The following is a 20,360-nucleotide window of genomic DNA, read 5'->3' as shown; positions in this document are numbered from 1 at the left end:
CAAGTGGGAGTGGTGAGGCTGCAACAACTCAAAATCTTCTGGCCCAGAGACCCAGTGCTTACAGTTGAGGTTGAGATACCAATCCCTTCCCGAATGTCTTTGATTCCAAATCACCGACCCAATGGAGCAGACCAGAGACATGGCCATCAGGATGCAAAATAAAATCAGGATCTGAATGTTTGTGATTCGCTCAACGTTGGACAGTTTGAGCGGAGGACTCGTGGAATTCTGGAGAAAAAAAAAGGACATGAGTGGTCAGAGTAGCGGCTCGAGTAACCTGGCTGGACAACATCCTCCCCTGGAGACTTGAAATTCAACACCCATTTCCCTACGGTTGTAAAGCTCCTTTATAAAGCAGCCACGCTGGCCCCTGTAATCTTGGCATTTGGGCAGGAGGTTCGAGGACCAGCACATGGAGCCCGCTTCTCTACTGAGTCCCATAACTACACTGTGCCCCGCAAGCACCTGCAGAGATGAATTAAGTAAACTCCTTGGCCGAGAAGTTCCCAGCGGGGGACCCGGATGGTGGACGGTCAGGCGGACACACACACACACACACACACACACAAAAACAAACACACAGACCTGCATGAGCTTGGTATCGTGCCCAGTGTAGACCACTATCCCGTGAACCCACTGGGTGTTCCTGAGCTGCGCTCCACGGAGCAGGAGTTGATCGGCTCCCAGGGGAACAGTCCTGGAACACAATTGGGACAGTCACAATTTTAATCTCTCCCAGTTTCCAAAATTCGCCTTCCATGAGGACAAACACAGCACATGCATCCCTTGGAGCTGGGAAATAATCAGAACTCTATTCCCCACAGCCCTGCATGCAGGCCAAAGTGAGCTACCCTCTGGTGAGAAAAAGCAGGGCTGTTGCAGGGTTAGGATGGGGGCTCACTCCCTATACGCTCGGGACTCGGGGAGTGCGAGCTGGGCCACCACACCGAACTGTCCAGGTTCTGAAATCCAAGGCCAAATGGGCACTAAAGGAACAATGGCGGCTTCAAGCCGGAGGCCACTTCCCATTCACGCTTCTGTCCTAAGTCTGCTGCATTTTGATTTTTGACATATCTACTAGCAAACGCTATTTTTTTCCCTTCAAACACCACTCTCCCCTTTACCCCCATCCTCAACATGACAGAACATGACAGGTCACAAATAATCTCCTTCTTGCCAAAGCCAAGGACCTCTATTCCATCCTAATCCTCCTCGACCTCTCAGCTGCCTTCGACACTGTCAACCACCCCCTTCCCTGAAAACACTATCCAACCTCGGCTTCACTGATACTGTCCTCTTGTGATTCTCCTCCTATCTCTCTGGCCTATCATTCTAAGTCTCATTTGCAGGCTCCTCCTCTCCCTCCCATCCTCTAACTGTGGGAGTCCCTTGGTTCTCCGTTCTCAGTTCCCTTCTAGTTTCTATCTACACCCACTCCCTTGGAGTACTCATTAACTCCCTTGGCTTCAACTACCACCTCTATGCAGATGATTCCCAACTCTACATCTCCAGCCCATCTCTCTCCCTCTCTGCAGTCTCTCATTTCCTCCTGCCTTCAAGATGTCGCTACTTGGTTGCCCCACTGACACCCCAAACTTAACACGTCCAAAACAGAATTCATTATCTTCCCATCTGAACTGTGTCCTCCCCATAATTTTCCTATCACCATAAATGGCACCACCACCCTTCTGGTGTCTCAAGCCTTTAAACTTAGTGTTATCCTCGATTCTTCTCTCTCATTCAATCCACATATTCAATCACTAATCCTGTCAGTTTGACCTTCACAACATCGCTATGATTCACCCTTTCTCCTCCAACCACACTACTACCATATTAATACAAACACTTACCCTATCCCACCTCTTTGCTGATCTCCCTCCCTCCTGTCTCTTCCCAATCCAGCACACTTCACTCTGGTCCCCGGATCATTTTTCTACCAAAACATTCAGTCCTTGTTTCCACACTCCTCCGGAACCTCTAGCAGTTGCCCAACTACCTCCGCATCAAACAGAAACTCCTTTCCATCGGCTTTAAAGCATTCAATCACTTTGTGCCCTCCTACCTCACCTTACTACTCTCCTATTTCAACTTAGCCCACACACTTCACTCCTCTAATGCCAAACTACTCACTGTACGTTGGTCTCATCTATCTCGCCGCCAACCTCTCGCCCATGTCCTGCCTCTGGCCTGGAACACCCTCCGTCTTCATGTCAGACAGACAATCACTCTCTCTGCCTTCAAAGTCTTTTTGAAGGCACATTTCCTCCATGAGGCCTTCCCTGATTAAGCCCTCATTTCCTTTCTCCACTCCCTTCTGCATCACCCTGATCTGTTCCCTTTATTCACCCCTTCCTCAGCCCCACAGCACTCACATATCTGTAATTTATTTACTTACATTAATGTCTGTCTCCCCGTCTAGACTGTGAGCTATCTGTGGGCAGGGACTATGTCTACCAACTCTTGCTGTACTGTACTCCCCCAAGTGCTTAGCAGAGTGCTCTGCACACAGAAATCACTCAATACAATTAATTGATGTATGCTCTTTGCCCAGCAAAACCCTCAGAGACTTATCTCTGCCTCACCAGTCCCTGATCCTGTGTAAGTATAGCTCCTGCCCCACCGCCCCCACCGTACCACCGCCAGCCTACGTGCCCACTGCTTCAATCCCACTACTTCTCAGTCCTACCTACCCATGGTCATCCAGTCGGATGTTCCCCACAAAGTCATAGAGATGGCGGTTTGGGCTCTCACACTCAATCCTCCCGGAAAGACTCATCAGACTGTCGATGTCCTTTATATTTGATGTTGCAGGTAAACCCTGTCCCCAAAATGAATTGCAATGCATTAGTGACCATCCAAAACACCAAAACATAGGCACACAGGCAACATAGGCAAAACATAGATGAAAAGAGTTTTGTGAAAAAGCAACAGAATCTATATCATAAATCAGAAGTGATCCCAATCCTGTCTGCACCAAGAGAACGAATGCTCCTTGGGGAAAATAGTCCTTCAAATCTGTGACTTAAAAGGTGTAAATATTTCGGTCACATTTTCTGTTTAATGAGAGTGGGAGGTAGGGAGAGAGGAGATCTGCAGGCAAGTCTCTTGTTTACAGTATTTCTTGATTGGCCAGAGCCCACCTGAGGCCTCACAGCAGTTCTGGTCGTTGTGGCCAGGAAATGTGTCTGTTATATTCTGTTGCACCCTCCCTAGTGCTTAGTACAGTGCTCTGCACACAGTAAGCACTCAATAAGACTGATTGATTGACTGTCCCCCAGTAGACAGCATCTTCCGTGGCTCTGGTTGGGCTGGAGCGGTGTCTGATCAAACCAGCCATCCAGACAGCCGAAAAGTTTCGATTCCCAACCTGCTAATGAATTAATTGCACTCTCCCTGCCGATGCTCCTTCTCCACTGGGAACAACCAACTTCCAGGGATTTTAATAACGATGGAGTCTCCTGTCAAGAATAGATGAGCCTCAATCCCCAGGCTCCTGGACCAAGGCTCTGTATTGGGAAATTGATTCTAGTGCTGGTGATTGGAGCTCTCTTGTGCCAGCCCAACGGGATACCGCTGGGGCATGGAGAGCAGAGTCACTAGGTATGCAGCACAATGCAAAGTATACATGAAGGCTTTCACACGAGGACCCACTGACGGCCAAAAGTGACCACAGTTCAGTGCTGACGCTGGGCCCAAGTGATAGCCTGTGTCTGTCATATTGTACTCTCCCAAGCACTTAGTACAGTGCTCTGCATACAGAAAGCACTCAATAAATAAACACAACTGAATGAAGTAGCTGTTGTGCTGTGCCTATTTTTTCTGTCTCCCACTGGACCTGTCCACCTCGCAAAACATCCTTGGTGGTTCTTTGGTCAGAAACCTTTGTTATGGACAGCACGGCCCCTCCAGGTGCTCTCCCTAGTTGTAGAGCCATGACTACAACCCGGGCCTCCTGGTTCCCAGAGCCGAGCCCTTTCACCTAGTCCCAAGCAGGGCTAGTGGCTTTAACAAGGAGACACTCCATGAGATATGAATTCAGCTGCACCCAAACGGCTGTTGCGGTAATGCTGCCCATTGTCACCTTGCAGTTGATGGGCCTCTCTTTTTCCAGAGGTCCCGGGTGATGCTGCGTAAGGGAACCTGGAGGAAAGGGCTGACAGATAGGAGTTTAGAGAATGGTTCAAAGATGGGATTAACTACCCCTTTCCAGGAGGATCCTAATGAGACGCTGGGGCTGAATATCAGGCCAGCTTGGGGCCGTGGGCAGGTTTCCTGATCCAAAACAAATGCTTCCATCAGAAAACGCTTCAAAGCCACCTTCTCAACACCTACAGAACTGGCCAATGAGAAAATATGCTTCTGCTGGTGCCCAGATTCTTATGTCGGTCTCCCCATTGGAGTGTAAGCCACCTGTGGGCAGGGAATGGGTTTGGGGCTTCTGATGTACCTTTCCAAGCACTAAATACAGTGTGTAATGTCCAGGGGTGCTCAATAAATGCCATACTCCAGAAACTCCATGTACTATGCCTCACGGACAGAGAAGTGTTGTTACCTGCCGGATTTTCAGGTTGGTCTCACCATCGAGGTTGGAGGTTTCAATGTAGCACATGGCCTGGGGCTCACTGTTGGGAAGAAGAGAAGCAGACCGGTTCATTGCAAAGCATCGTGGAGCCAATCCACACTTAAGCAGTGCCCGAGTTTACTGGGGCCCCCAATTTTATTTCTTATTAAAGCTACTGAGTCCTCTGCTTTTGGTCTACAGACTAGTTCTCAGACATTTAAGTGACTCGACCCTAAAGATGCTCACCCTTGACTACAGAGAGGAGAGGTGGGTGATCTTTCTAGGGAGGGCGGGCCCATGCTCAAAGGCTCAAAGACTCTCGGATCAAGTAACTAATCAGACCGTTCCAGATGAACTGCTTTCCCTGTGAGTGACCGACGGCAGTCACCCATCCCCGCCCTGGTAAAACCAGCGAGCAGGAACTGCCACTGGCTCCAAATCTTACTGGGGCGAGGGTCTGGGCAAGTGCTGAGGGGTGCGGGCATGCACAGGGGAGCTTCATCAATTGCAAAGGAAGGGTTGCTCTGCACACATCCACACGTGCACCCTGTACTGCTGGAATGTGACCTTGCATAAGAGTCGTGGGGCTGACAGTCAGCCAGTGCACTGGCTCTGTGCAAGAAGTGGGGTAGTGGAATAGGAAGCCTCTATTCTTTGTGGTAGCAAACAGGGTCGGGTTGAGTGGGGAAAAACTCTCCCTCCGCCACCATTTGTCACTGCAGCAGTTTTGGCTGATGGGCATTACTGCTTGTTCGCATCACCTTGAGGCACCCCAAGTCACTGGAGTATCTTCCTGGGTAAAAATTACTCTTGTGAAAAGTAGGGGGTGGGGAGAAGTCCTGAGACTCCCAGCTCACAGCACTACCAGACCCCAAGGAGGTCACTCTCACCCTACTGGCTAGAGTCTTAGGAGATTAAGCACAGATGTCACTGGCTTCAGTATAGCCACAGAGGGTGGAGTTTGGAGGCACCAGGAGTCCAAGCGAGAGAGCACAAGGCTGCGAGAGGGGAAGTTGCTGCATCTCAATGTGAAGAAATGATCGGGAGGCAAGGGTCATTCTTTAAGAACAAGAGATTTTAATCTCTTACTTTTTATGCTTCTTGGGAACGGATAAAATAGGATTTTGTATTTTCATTTCTGTTTTTCTTATTAAGGGATTTATCTTATGTAAACTCTTGTCAGCCAATACTCTACCCTGGTCAGTTTGGGGATGGGTGGGACTTGGTTGTCAGAGGCTGCCACTCTCATGAGGAAACTGAAGCGCCCCAACATGGTCAGAATGAAAATTAAGCTGGTGAAAGCCAGGAACATCAGAAACGTTCTAATCAGTTTCCGAGGTCTCTCAGAGCAGAAACAAGCCTCCCTGGTAGAAAGATCAGAGCCGTGGTTCGCTTCCTTTCAAGGACATTTGGAAAATCCCGCAGACCAGTCGGATGCTAGCAAAGCCGGACGGATCTGCACAGGCCCCCAAAGGAGTCCACATTCTTACTCTTTTAAAAAGGCTCTTGCTCCTCTGGCCCAGGAGAAGTGTTTAATCCAACAGCTCTTCTGATGCTATCAATTACTGTACGTTTCACCCCTCCCATAGTTGTAATTTAGCTGACTAGTGTCAGACAGTATTTTCCTCAATTCTGTAGCTACGTTTCATGTCTACCCCTAATGAAATAATCACCAACCCCTTCTGGTAAGATAGCAGAATGGAAATCTTTCAAAAGCCCACCCATGCTCAGTTGGCTTCCTTTCTGGCCAGAAGAGCAGCCTGAAAAGTGTAATAAGTCTACTGAATTGTTAAAAGCCATTTTGAGAGCCAAGCTAGAGGACTCCCCACTAACAGTCCTTCCCTCTTTATTCCAGCCATCACTTGGGCCAGTCCCAGGACTGACTGTCATTTGGGAGAACCGGTTCACTGGAATATGAAGTTAGGAAACCCGACATTTACATCCAGTACAACACCGAAGACAAGATCCCACTTCTGAAGCAGTTTTTAAAGGTAGCAAAGAAGTTCCAGAGAAGAAAACATGCTAGAACATGAATATTAGCAAATTTTGAGGACATTCAAAGAACACCAAACTACAGTTGGAAGAGGCAGAGCAGGCTTTCGTATTAGTAGGTGGGAAAATGGGACAAGATGCAGTCACAATACAGACACCAGTGTACAGCTGAAATAAACCACAGTAGCGTGCATTTGGTTGCTGGATTCACAAGTATGGGGTGGGGTAATAGCGATTCCGAGCATGCAGTCCAGAATGTACAACATCCATTTCTGTGCAGGGGGTCCTCTACAATTCCCATAAAACTCCAAATTGGGACAGCCACGACTGGACAAAGCCAACATAATCTGGGAAAGTGTGGAGAGCTGGGAGTAAGGCACAAATGTACGTGCAGTCCCTTTGAGCCATGGCAATTTCATTGTGCATAAAATGACATTCAGGTTTGCCAATGGTGGCACATTTCAAAAAGGCTTTAGGAATGATACCAATCAAGGGCGTGTGGAAAGCCATTCGGGGGTGCTCCGTTCCCGGGGCCCATCGTCACTTGGGAAGTTCGATCGACGTGTGACCCAGGTCGGCAAGGCCAAGGAGGCTAGCGACAATCCCTCCCACCTCCAAACTCCCGACCCGATAGTCGAGAGCCACTCCCGGCCCAGGACCCCTGCCGCAAGCCCGGCCTATTTGTGCTGGGCCCGGGGACCTGCCTGCCTTTGCCAGAAAGGGGCCCCAGATCCCATTCCTGGGGGCAGGAATCGGCCCCCGCTTTCCCAGTGGCTGCACGAGGACCCACATACACATTTCCTGGGCAACTGGTCGATTCTGACCTGGAGGACAGACTGATGAGGTCTGCTGGGAGATGCTCCCCATTCGTCACTCTGACTATTTCCCCCACTGCCACCTACACATCCCCGTTTCAAGATGATTAGGACAGAAAGATGAACAACAAGAAAAAAAACATAGATGGACAAAAGAGACAGAAAGTTTCAAATTATTATACAAAACAATACATATGTTAATAAAAAATGTTGAATGCCAAATTTTTCAAAATCCATTTTAATCAGGTCCACAAGTCTAGGACAAGACCCTTAAGGACACCTCAATGAAACCGCTTGGTTTGACATCCAATTCTTAGCCTCAGTGAACTAGAGTGAGTTTGTGATTTCAGATTATAGGCCAATGGTAGTTCCCAGAGTGAACTCTAATAGCTATTTCATTCTACTTTCCATCGTTTTGAAAACCTTGACCGAACAGCAATGAGGAAACTGTTAAGAAATGGAAGGGAGAAAAGATGGCCTGCAGTTCTGGGATTCGTTTGATGCTTGGAAATATGACTGGGTGTTTTCCAAGCAGGATCCAAATGGAGGAATTGTATCGGAGCTTTGTTCCTATTGGGAATCAATCACTCTCACTCATATTTATTGAGTGCTGTGTGCAAAGTACTGTACTAAGCGCTTGGGAGAGTACAATATAACAGAGTTGGTTGTCATGTTCCCTGCTTCCGGTGAGCTTATGGTCAAAAAGGGGATCTTATAATCTAGGGGTGGGGGAGAAGGTGGGGATCCCTGCTTGGGGTATGGAGTGGAGGCCTTGGGGACCCCAGAGTTTGGTGTGAAATGGAAATATCTACTGCTGGGGCAGGGGGCAGAGTTCAGTGATGAGTAATAGGTGCCAGGATGGAAGTCTGCAGGCCCAGGTGCAGTCCCTAACAGGGGAGCAAGACCTGGGAAGCAGAAGGCTTTTCAAGGCCACTGGAAGGGTGGGGCTGGCCATCTGGTGGCCCCGGACTAGCTTCTACTCTCAGAGTAGGTGGGGAGGGGAGAGCGGGAGGGAGAGGTAGGAACAGACTCCCCTCACACCGTTTCCCTCGACTCCCCTGAGGATATGTCTTGGGAGCTCCTCTACCCGCTACGGCTTAAGGAGGAGGGGAGTGAACAAACACAGCAAAACTGCATCCTGAGGGCTTGCTTCTGTTTTAAAAAAAAAATGTAACCATCTTTTTGAAAGCAGGAGAACTGCCCAGCCCAAGGGACTGTCAGGGACTAGGAATTTCTGCCCGTCTTCTGCAAGGGGCTTATGCAGCCCACCCCATTTCTTGTCCCATTCTGGGATTCACCCAGGCTCTGCTCCGCACAGTTGCTTATCTCTCTCTTTCAGATTCTCTGGTCATGAATAATAATGTCAATCACAGGTTGCCGTGATCCAGCGTGAAAAACACGGGACAGAGTCTGGAGACTCAGGTTCCAGTCCCATCTCCACCACTGGCCTGCTGGATGACCATGGGTAAGTCACTTACCCCACCTGGGGCTCGGTTTCCCTGTCTGTAAAATGGGGATAACAATATCAGCCTTTCCATCTCCTACGGGGATGTGGGGAGGATCAGGTTACATCAATGGACTAATTTCTTGGTTTGCAAAAGGGAACGATGCCCTTTTACCTTCTCAGCTCTCTTTGGGATAGATTGGTCACCTATCCTCTGAAATCCTATCTGAGGGTAAAGTGTTCCAACAACACCCACGCTGTACCGAGGATTGCTTCTGAGGGGGTGGGAGAAACCACTTCATTTATAAATTATTAGCTCTCGGGCACTCTGCAAGAGTCTGTGTTCCCCAGAACACCCAATGTTTGGTTCTAATACTAAATCCCAGTCAATAGCACTTCAGTCAACCCTCTTTCTGGGTGTCAGCCCTGAGTCTCTTGCAAGGAGAGGGAAATGTTGGGAATTCTTGCTAAAGAAATAACTTTGTTCATCTGATGACAGAAAAACTACAATGCCCTAGAGAGAGTAAACATTATTTTAGGTTTGGAAAATAGCCTCTGAAGACACTTTTCAAGCCCTGAAAAGGCTCAGTCTGTGGAGAGATGGAAGTGGGCACTTCCTTTGCACATTCACAATATCAAGAAAAGATGATCATGCATGGCAACTCTCTGGTGCTTTGGTGTGGAGCCCTGAGAAGTTCTAGGAGATTAAGACTGGTGGGAGGCTCAGGAGTTAATGCTTCTGGGCACCCCACCTTCCTCCGACCCCCAGGCTCCCCAGCCTGGTAAGGCATCTCATTAAGGAGTGGAAGAAGAATTAACTTAAGAAAGATAACCTAATACAATAAGCAAAACTCCAGCCCCAACTGAGCCTTCGGGAATTTTCATGCAACCTGTGGGCCCTGTCTCCCCGGGAACACTATCTGGGACCTGGCTTGGGAAATCAGAAGCCTGGAATGGAGCAGGATGAAAACTTTATTTTCTACATGCCTATTGCTCCCAACTAGCCAGGCACTCTTTGCATACTGAAATAGTTGATAATGTAAGTGATGCAAATTCGTTTTCATTCATGCATACACCAAGCCCTGGAGACTCATGTGGGAACTGATTAAAGGAATTTTGAAAAAAGTGCATTTTTCAGATCATTTTTGTGAAGTTTATAAATAAAACTGTCCAAGGAAATGATGATAAACACCATCTAAAAATATTACGATACTTTTTCAAACATGTTCCGTTTTGGTTCCTTTAGCTCTGATTTGACAGCAGTTGAAAAATAAGCTCAGGACCTCTGTGACCCAGGGCAGTCCTGGCAAATATTCTTGATGAGAACCTCGGAATACGAGGTCCTTTCATTCACCACTTGGCCAATCATCTCAGAAGGAAGTGAAAAGTTTTGTGTTTTTTTTTTTAAAGAGGGTGAGGGGTAACGACAATATTTTCAGATGGTGTCTCATAAAAACAGCAAACACACAATTCAATTTGTTCAGCGCCAATCCCACCATCAAGGTCGAGAGCGTCACTTAGGAAAAGTTCCGGGCGCCACAGAGTAATCAGTTTTTAACATAATAGCCCCATCCGTGGCCATGTAAAATGAGAGACAGGAAGACTGTACCGGACTCCAGGGTCCAGCCAGGGATTCTGGCAGCGTCCCTCCCGCGGGGGGTCAGCAGGCCCCTCCCAACACACCTCTCTTCTTACGATTCCCAAGTACAGCACCTGTCACTCATTCTACACATTCAACATGGAAAGGTGCTTCAAATTACCACCCGACAGCTCTCGGGGCTGAACAGGCATCTTGGAAGAGGTTGAGAAACGCTTCTGTTTATTCCTTATTTCCTTGGAGCATTTACAGAATCACTGCGGGGCAGAGAAGTCGGCCTCTCCCCTGCGTTAGCAACAGAAGGCATCTCTACCTTGATGACAGAAGTACAGTGTCAGCAGGTATATGCTCTTTGCCTTTTATTATAACTATGTCTCCAACATCTACCTGAAAGAAAACTGGGAATCGGTTAATAGTCTGCATGGAACACAGTCACTTACACACAACAGCTGGATTTTAAAAGGAAATATCTAGATATGGGTGGTGGGGAGGAAGACCAGTAGGGACTACTGCACTTCCCAGATGCGGCACAAACCCTTGGCTGAAATGGGCAGCACCCGGGGTTTAAGTGGCATTCTTGGGAGATCTGCCTGTTCACTCTTTCTGAAATGGAAGTAGATTGTAAGCTCATTATGGGCAAGGAATATGTGCACTAATTCTGTTGCGTTCTACTCTCCCAAGTCCTTAGCACAGTGCTCTGCACATATTAAGAGTTCAATAAATACCACTGATTGACGGAATGCCAGATCCAAATCAACCTCTCCCTCAAATTGCCCACTAAGCCCAACCCCCTTCCATATCTCTCGCGCTCAGGATGACACAGAACTTAAAAAGAGGAAATTCTGACCCCGTCATTTCCCAACACTGTCCCAGCTGTCACGTGTAGGCCTACAGATAGGGCAGGAACTGACACGGACACATATGGGACATCACAGATTGTGCTGGGCTCACAGTTAGCCTAATGACATTACACATGTCATTGTGCGGATGTCTGATCAAGTCCACCAAAACGTAGGTGTCTCTCTGAGGTGGGAGGCCCTGACCCATCCCTTCTCCCTTTTTCCAGAGCCTTGGTGTTGCCCGCCTAGGACCCTTTGAAGAGGGACTGAAAACGAGTTCAGCACTCTCATGATCAAAGGCATCCCCTGCAGGTGTTCTCCATGACAGTTTTGGAATCGGAAGCCCTTTCATTCACCACTCTGCCAATAAGCTCGGGAGGCACGGCAAAAGGCAGCGGGGCACCGAAGCTCTGAACACCGGACATCAAAGCACGTGGGGGTGTACCCGTGCTGGGCAGCTGCCAGACCAGCTGAAAACTGGGTCATCCAGCCAGTAGAGTGCTAGAAGACTGGCCACCCTAGCTGCTGGCTAACCGACTGCTCTTGATCCTTTCATTCTAGTAAACTCGGCAATAGAGGTGGCATGAAGAACTGAAATCCAAGAATCTCACCCACCAAACCTTGTTCCTGGTGCTGCCAACAAGTACCGGAAAGGATGGACTTCCTAACTCTCTCTTCTGGTGCAGCTGCCAGTGTGCCCCCTACGCAAACGGCCCCATCGCTCCCCGATATCGGCAAGGGCGATAGCCCCAAACATTGGGAGGGGGTGGGGGGATTTAGAGTGTCAGAGACAAAGAATGTGCTTTGGGAGTTTTCTAAGGGTTCACTAAGCATGCCTCAAGCCATCATCCCAGAAGTGCCAGCCTCAGGCTGGACAGGTGGTGGGAGGGACCAACCTCCAGTGTGGTCTAGTGGACAGAGCATGGGACTGGGAGTCGGAGGACCTGGGTTCTAATCTCAGTTCCATCACTCGTCTGCTGTGTGACCTTGGGGAAGTCACTTCACTTCTCTGTGCCTCAGTTACCTCATCTTTAAAAATGGGGATTAAGACAGTAAACCCCACGTGGGACACGGACTGGGTCCAACCTGATTAGCTTGTTTCTACCCCAGCATTTAGTACAGTGCCTGGACCATAGTAGGCACTTAACAAATATCGTTAAAAAAAAAAAAGTCCTCCAGGGGCCAGAATGGTCTCCTATGGGGTGGAAAGAGAGGGAAGGATCACAGCACAGAGAGTCCACAGTGGTACACTTCCCCAGTTTGAAGGTCTTTATGACTTAGGGCACAACTTTGGTGCTTCAGCACCTCACCCCAATTTGATTTTGAAGGGAAGCCAGAGTTGTTGTTTTCTCGAGATAAATATAAACCTCCCACACAAGATCCACACCAATGAATGGGCTAAGAATTTCTCTAGCCTCCATCACATCGCTCCCACCCACCCCAAAGAAAGCACTCTACTTGCGGAAGCCTCGGGAGCCCCACTTATCGTCCACATGGAAAACATCCAGATTTTTTAAAAGCCCGCAAGGCAATTTCCTTTGATGCCGGGCTTCTATCTTGGCCTTATTTTCTTACCTTGCTTAGAGATAAGTGAGCTTCTCTGTGCTGGGAAATGTTTCTGAAGGGATTTTCTTTCCTCTTTATTATTATTCTTTGTCAGAGAACCCGGAGAGACAAGCGGGAAACTGAGCAGGAGGGCAACTTCGAGAGAGACCCTGAGACATCAGGGGCCATTCCCAAATTTGCACCTGGCCCTTCCAAACCCCCTCCCCAATCTCAAAGAGCTCACTCCCTGTCAATTTCACCCAGGGAGGGGAACAGTTTCTCTCAGGGCTGCCTGAATGCCTGGGGATCAAGGTGGGTCAGTGATCGCTCTTGGCAAGGTTGGTGTGATGGACAAACTTCCCCTCTGGGAAGAGAGGGGGGCACTTCCTCAACCCCAGGAAAGTTGCTACAGAGGGTCTCACTTCTTCATTGCCCCAACCCTGGCAATTCATAAGTACAAATTGGAAACCTTCATCTTTACACTTGGATGGGAGATGGCAAAAGAAGTTAACATAAAAGACAAAATGACTCATGATGGAAAATAAATCTACGGAAACAGGTCAAAAAAGTACATCATGAGTCAAATGGGTTCTTGCAAAATGTACTGCTCAACACCACTCAACCACCATCAACTTCAAGGTACCACAGCCACATCAAATGACTGTCACAAAGTGAGGCCTTGTTAGGCTGCAGGCCTCTCTGCAGGACGGTTTCATCACGCCAGAGAACACGCTCACTGCACTCACTGGGGCTCCGGGCAGGAGGCCCCCTGGGCTGCAGGGGTCCCCCGGTGCGCTGGACAGCTACTCTGGTCTTTCCAAGGAGGAAAACAAAGAGACAAACACACATACCTTTTCCCAGTGAACAATCTCCCAAGCCCCATTTCTCAAAACTGGAAAGAGAAAAAAGAAACGGCGTGGTTTTGGTCAACCTCGAAACCTCGTTCCCTTTCCTACCGTCTCCACCCACATCAGGTCCCATTAGCACTGGCTCTCACGCCCTGCAGGAGTGGGCTCCCCATGGTGCGGGGATGGGTCCCCCAGCCCCTGTCCATGTTCTCCTCTCCATCTGGCCTGTACTTGGAGGAAAGGTGAAATGCACCTGGCAACCCGGGAGCCACGGTCTTGGCTCCAAGATGGTGGCTGGTGGAACCATCTCCCCCAGGCCCATGCTAAGTGGACGAAGGAGCAGTCAAGGCCCTAGGGCAGGGCAGCCCCAGAGAATACATATGATCACTTCCTTGGGGCCGTTTTGGATGATGAGGACTTAGTCACTGACAATAGAAAACAGAGTCCACATTAACTAGGCCAAGACACAAATGAGGGAGATGGTGGAGAGGGCCACAAAGGAAAGATGGGCCAAGCCTCTCACGGCGACCACAGAGGGAGTGGGGGTGGCGGGAAAACGGCGACCACTACGACTCCCAGATGAAGGCGGGAATTGGGGGTTTAGGAAGGTGGAAGCCCGTGTGCAATGATTTGGGCTCAAGAGTTGGAATCCGATGGGAATCCCCAGAGGGCTTAAAGGTCAGAACTAAAGTGGTGGGAGGCCGGCTGCCTTGCCCAGGTGGGCATTGTTCCAACCTGCAGAATAACCAAGCCAATAACAGGGAGGAGCTGGCTCCACAAACGCTGACTGAGTTCATTTGTCGAATAAAAATTTGCTACCTGGCCCTTGGGGCGGGACTAGGGATGTGTTCTGGGGCCCCACAAGAGAGGCCCACTCATGTCCCCAGCCAGGGGCTCCCAGAAAAGGCATCAACTACATCTGATTCCCAGATGGTTGCCAGGCTGAGCCGAGTGCGGTGCTCTACAGTGGGTGTGCAAGAGGCTGTGATACCAGGAGCGCTTGCCCCTTGATGTGGGGGCCAGCGATGGTTTCCAACTGCGCCTGTCTGCCCCCGAGGAGTCCAAGATCGTGGGCCTGGCCTAGCTGGCACCAAAGCCCAAGCACACTGCCTTCTCCTCCTGTCTCCCCACCATCAGACTACACAGAGGGAGACCGAGGGGGAAGGGGGATGAATCCATTTTTAGGCATTGATGTTGTTCTCTTGTGCTGTTACTAAAAGCGACAAGAATACACGCGCCTCGGTTTATCGCCCCATCATTCTGCCCCAGTCTCCCCACTCCTCCAAACACTGCCCAGCTCTCACACTTTGCTCCTTTCAAGCCAACCTACTCACTGGGCCTCATTCTCACCTCTCCTGCCATCGACCTCTTACCCACATCCTCCCATCTGACTGGAAAACCCACCCCCTTCATGTCCAGCAGATTACCGCTCTCTCCATCTTCGAAGTCCTACTAAAGTCACATATCCTCCAGAAGGCCTCCCCTTCCCTATTTCCATAATAATAATATTTAAGGGTTTACTATGTACTAATGGTTGAGGTAGACTCAAGATAATCAGGTTGAACATAATACATTTCATGTGGGGCTCACAGTGTAGGGCAGAGGGAGGACAGGTATTGAATTCCCATTTTACAGATGAGGAAACTGAGGCACAGAGCTGTTAAATGATTTACTCAAGGTAACACAGCAGACAAGCGGCACCCACACTTCAGCATCACCTAAGCACTTAGGTACTCAATCCCAGCCGCCACTGCTCCTAGTTTTTATATATGTATCTTTATGCTCTATTATTGCTTTTTACCTATAATTTATTTTACTCTCTGTTGCCCTGGTGAGAACGTAAGCTCCTTGAGGGTAGGGAGAAGCAGGATGGTCTACTGGAAAGAGCATAGGCCTGGGAGTTGGACAAGTCTGCCACTAGCCTGCTGGGTAGCTTTGGGGGAGTCACTTAACTACTCTACGATTCAGTTTGCTCAACTATAAAATGGGAATTCAATTCTTGGTCTCGCTTCTCCCTAAACTGTGAGCCTCATGTGGGACAGGGACTGTGTCCAATCTGATCAGTACGTGGCAGTGCTTGGCACACAGTAAGCACTTAAATACCCCACAAAAAATAACAGTAATTATAGGGAATCTTGTCTACTGTAGAGATAGGGTAGCTCAGATAGACTGTCAGGTCTGCCCTGGGCTGCAGGCCAGACCCTGAAGCCAAGGTGCGTTCACAAAAAACGCTTGCCTCCTCACCCGCCAAGACACACACATGATCATCATTACATGGCCAAGGTTGGCAGAGTTTAGAGTTAGGATTTGGGGTGATTTGGCTCTGAGGCATTGACAAATACCTCAAACTACCCTTTTCAACACACTACTCCCCAAAATCACTCTGCTGCAAATTCAAATAAACTGATAAAACTTCAAATTATTTCAGTAGTGGACCTGGGAGAGGAGAGATGACAGCACTTCAGACTGGAGTGTGTTTAGTGTTATTTTCTCCCCGGTGAGTTTGAGAGTGCTGGGAGGTAAGACGTGAGTATTCATTCCTACCTTGTGTCTGTTTCTTGTTCACTGCATTATCTGCTTTATGCCGCTTCTGAAGAAAAAAAACGTAAAAATCAGGCATTAACAAAACTATATCATACACCCACCCCATTCTGTTCCTTGTTCTGAACAATTTTTTATCTCATTCCCAGTACCATACCACCTCCGTGATGACCCCAGATTTTCTGCTGCCTCTTGGAAGGTGATGAGACTCTGGCTAAAGAAATCTCTAACCCCAGGACTCAGGCTGAGAAGCAGCATGGTGTAGTGGATAGAACATGGCCCTGGGAGTCTGAAGGTCAGGGGTTCTAATCCCGGCTCGGCCACTTGTCTGCTGTGTGGCCTTGGGCAAGTGACTTGACTTCTCTCTGCCTCAGTTACGCCATCTGGAAAATGGGGATTGAGACTGGAGCCCCATGTGGGACAGGGACTGTGTCCAACCTTATTAGCCTGTATCTACCCCAGTGCTTAGAACAGTACTTGGCACATGGTAAGCACTTAACAAGTACCATTATTATTATTATTGCTATGCTGGGACGCCGGCCATCACAGCCTTAGGCATTGAGGCGCCCCATAGGCTGGGAGCGGCTGGGGAAAGTTTTGGGCCCAACAGAATCCCGGACTGGCAGATCAGTTTGAACCTGAAGGACAGATGATGAAGAGGACAGCATCAACAGCATGTCCTCCCCACATGCCTAGCCTCATCGCTGACCCTTGCCTATCCCCTTCCTTTCCTATCCTTTGCTCTCCCCCTGCCCCTCTAAGAACAGCAATCCTGGGGACGTCCTGGCAGCACCCTCCAAGGAGAGGCTGCTGGGTGGCAGCGGGGGGCAGGAGGAGATAAGCCTGGAGGGAGCCGCCAAAGGGCTCTGGAAGCCTTTGTCACACCCTGACCACTCATTCAACTGGGGAGGTAGCTGAAGGAGCGTGAGACTGGGAGTCAGGAGACCTGGGTTCCAAACCAGGCTCAGTCTTGGACAAGTCACTTAGCATCTCTGTGCCTCAGTTTCCTCAAAATGGGGACACAATACCTGTTCTCACCCTCTTAGATTGTGAGCCTCAGATGAGAAAGGGGCTGTGTCTGACCTGAATACCGCACATCAAACCCAGCATTTAGCACAGTGCTTGGCACAGAAAAGACTCAATCAATACCATAATTATCATTATATTATTATTAGGAGACAGTGCACACGCACTGCAGTTCAAGGGGCTCTGCTTATTGGGCTGCTCTTGCTGACATGACATTCCCCATTTACCCTGCTCTGGCCTTGACGTGATGGCACTCTATTACATAATGGCAATCGCTTTCTCCAGCCAATGCTCAGTCCCTGAGATTTTTTGACACCACACTATGGCCCAGCTCTTCTGTAGCTTCTGAGCTGGGCACTTTCTGACTTTCTCTCCCTGAGGCCTTGAAGTCAGCAGTTTGCTTCACCCGCTCGGATCTCCCAGCTCCTGCTCTGACAGAGATGTCCCACCACTCAGTTTATCCCTGTGGTGACATCAATGCTCCCTGGAACTGGGCCATAGCAGAGACCAGCCCTCTAGCCTTGCAGTCCTGGGGAACTACCAGCTCTGAGGAAGCAGTGGTCATGGGCCTCTTTCTGGGCTCTGACCCAGAAGCAGAACTCGAGCTGTTGGCCCCTCTGACCTGCCCAAGCAACAGAAGTAGCGGGACGTACTGGGGTAGTTTCATCTGGAAGTCCCCTTCTGGGGATACCATGGTCCCGGCTGGCCCTGGAAAGGCAAGCTGGGTGGCAACGCCCTCTTCAACTCTGAAGGGAGCCATATGCTCGGTGCCTCGCCATATGCTCACTGCCTTGCCATATGCCTGTGCAGATACAGCCATGCACACACACATGCACACACACACACGCACACACACACACACACACACACCCCACACACACACACACACTTCCCTCTCTTTTCTTGGCAAGATTCATCCAATGGGTCAGTGACTGACCCACCTTCTCTGATGGGCCCCAGGGAACTGTGACAAAAACTGCTTCGGGAGCAGCACAATGCCTGCTGCCGTGGGCCCAGCCCCAAGCCTGCTCCAATCGCCGTGCACATGTGACTTGCTGGGGGGGTGTCAGGCCACTGTGCAGAAAGATATTTCCACCCACCCCCAGGGCACAGGATTACTTCCCGGCTTGCTGACACTTAAATCAAGGAACTGGATTCTGAGGTCTGCTGTCTCTCTGAACATCTTGGGCCCGGTAAACTCTGGGGACCGTATGCCAGTTGGCTGGGCCCTTTTCTCCTGAGGAATGCCACAGATGGGAGGGTGAGTGAAGGAAGAGTACACGTGTGTGTGCGTGAGCGCATGCGCACACACACACACACACCCCACACACCCCCACCAAGACTCAATACACAGCAGCTGGGGCAAACACCAGGGCCGAAGAAAAATCAATTGAGGGAGGGTACCCTGGGCCAGCCTCTGGAGCCTCTAACTCTCTCCCCTATCCATCTCAACCTGTTGCCCAGGCAGGCTCAGCCTCTCAACTTAGCCCTTTTGGCCTCTCTCCTGAAGTAGCACAGAGTTAGAAAACCAGTAGTGAATACTTACAATGTCTTCTATTATCTCCTTAATGGCTGCCACGGTCAAGATGAACAGGAGGGGGACCAGGGTGGTGTAGCGCCCTGTGGGGGACACATCTGGGATTTGCTGTGATGGGGAAATGAGAGAGATGGGGACAGAACGAAAGAGAAACAGAGTGAGAAAATATAAGAGGGGTGGATGTTTTCCACGAGGGCCAGAGGATACCTGTCCCTAACCTTCCAGGGCCGAATCCCCCCTCCACAACTTTGGGGACCTGGGCCACCACTACGCCTGCTCCCCTCTGCTGCACAGACAGAGGGGCCAGGGGCCAACTTCAGATTAGGCTGGGGGAAGGCAGTGGCTGCAAAAGGACGGGCTGGCCCTCCCCCTCCAAACCTCCTGCCGGTCCCCAGGGTATTATGGCAGCAGGCCAGGGAAGAGCTGGCCAGAAGTGCAGAAATGAGGGAGGTTTCATCTACCCCATGGGTTCACAACGGAAATGAGGGTCCCTGGTTCTCCCATCCCCTCAGTCTGGTGCCTCTGCATACAATTTCTCCAGATGTTCCCACAGCTCCCAACAGCAGGGGCCAGGGCAGGGTGGGTAGCATTTTATCCCAAGGAAGGAGACTCAGAAAATGCAGACACTCAGGCCTCCGGTAGCCCCCTTGGGACTACCCCTCGGGAGAGTTCCTGCCTAAACATTAGTTTCCCCAGAGCCGAGAGCAGAGTGCTAGCCTGTTCACAGGCAGCCAGAGCCAACCAATTGCGAGGTTTGGAAATCATTCACGGGACCAGCAGCCAGTGACCCATAACGTGACCTGAGGTCACACACCAGTCAAGGAGTAGGCCAAACAACAGAGACACAAGAAGGTTCATCAGGAGGGCTACCGACTCAGGCCTCGGCCAACCCCTGCTGGATCAATCTGCACTGGACAGGATTCTACACAGAGTCCTTCCCCAAACCGGGCCTTCAAACCAGGGGCTGGAGTCAGGTACTCCTCTGACTCCCACCCTTCAGAAGGGTTCACAACAAACTGCCCCACGGGTTCAACTCCAGAAACTCCCTGCCAATCAGAAGAAATAAAGGCAGAGGCAGGCACCAGGATGGGAATGCATGACTCTGAACGAAGGCTCCGAGGACGGGGCTTACCTGAAGCAATGCGATAAAAAGGAAAAATGCATTGGCGGCACGTCGGAACTGGGAGTAGAGAAACCTTGGCAGGAATGTGATAATATTGTACTTAGCAGTGCTACAAAACAAAAACAGGGGAAAGAATGAAAACAAGTCAGTCTTCTCCACAGCACTTACAATTCTCCCTACTTTTAAAGACATTTGCAGAGTGGTGGTTCAACTTCTCCCAAGCACTGGCACCCTTCAGAGGCTTGGTGATCCTATCAACCACCGAAACCTAGAAGGGAGAAGAAGGGGGTGATGGAGAAATGTCTAAGATCTTTCACAAGGTTTGGAAGAGCAACTGTCTAGGTAGCAGCTCTCTAGAGAATAAATCAGATCTCGGAGAATCATGGCTTGAACCTGTGTTTGATCTCCCCAGCTGCCAATTTCCCTCTAAACAGGGAATAAATCCAGACTGGGGACTCTGAGCTCGCCCTCTGCCTCTACCTTTTCCTCCTC

At 49.8% G+C, this 20,360-nt stretch overlaps 1 protein-coding gene across 6 annotated transcripts in view; it reads right to left on the bottom strand.

The window, feature by feature from the left end:
* The window catches only part of ATP8A1 (ATPase phospholipid transporting 8A1), a 99,859-nt gene that overhangs the window by 64,481 nt on the left and 15,018 nt on the right, over positions 1–20,360 (bottom strand). For 3 of the 6 annotated variants that reach the window (XR_005456526.1, XM_038769361.1, XM_038769363.1), the window contains exons 3-11: positions 19,878–19,977; positions 18,755–18,853; positions 16,186–16,231; positions 13,645–13,685; positions 7,378–7,451; positions 4,553–4,622; positions 2,691–2,818; positions 586–697; positions 63–228 (exon numbers count right to left, since the gene is read on the bottom strand). Coding sequence is in view for 5 of the 6 variants with exons in the window: in XM_038769361.1 (XP_038625289.1) it covers positions 63–228; positions 586–697; positions 2,691–2,818; positions 4,553–4,622; positions 7,378–7,451; positions 13,645–13,685; positions 16,186–16,231; positions 18,755–18,853; positions 19,878–19,977 (836 nt within the window). In the remaining variant the exon portion in view is untranslated. Of the gene's footprint in view, positions 1–62; positions 229–585; positions 698–2,690; positions 2,819–4,552; positions 4,623–7,377; positions 7,452–10,722; positions 10,797–13,644; positions 13,686–16,185; positions 16,232–18,754; positions 18,854–19,877; positions 19,978–20,360 lie in introns of those variants that run through there. The other 3 variants (XM_038769362.1, XM_038769364.1, XM_038769365.1) reach the window with 2 other exon arrangements.

The sequence above is a fragment of the Tachyglossus aculeatus genome, chromosome X5 (genome assembly GCF_015852505.1).
Source record: "Tachyglossus aculeatus isolate mTacAcu1 chromosome X5, mTacAcu1.pri, whole genome shotgun sequence".
Lineage (NCBI taxonomy): Eukaryota > Metazoa > Chordata > Mammalia > Monotremata > Tachyglossidae > Tachyglossus > Tachyglossus aculeatus.
Note: the sequence above shows the minus strand (reverse complement) of the source record. Positions and strands in the feature narration are given on the sequence as shown.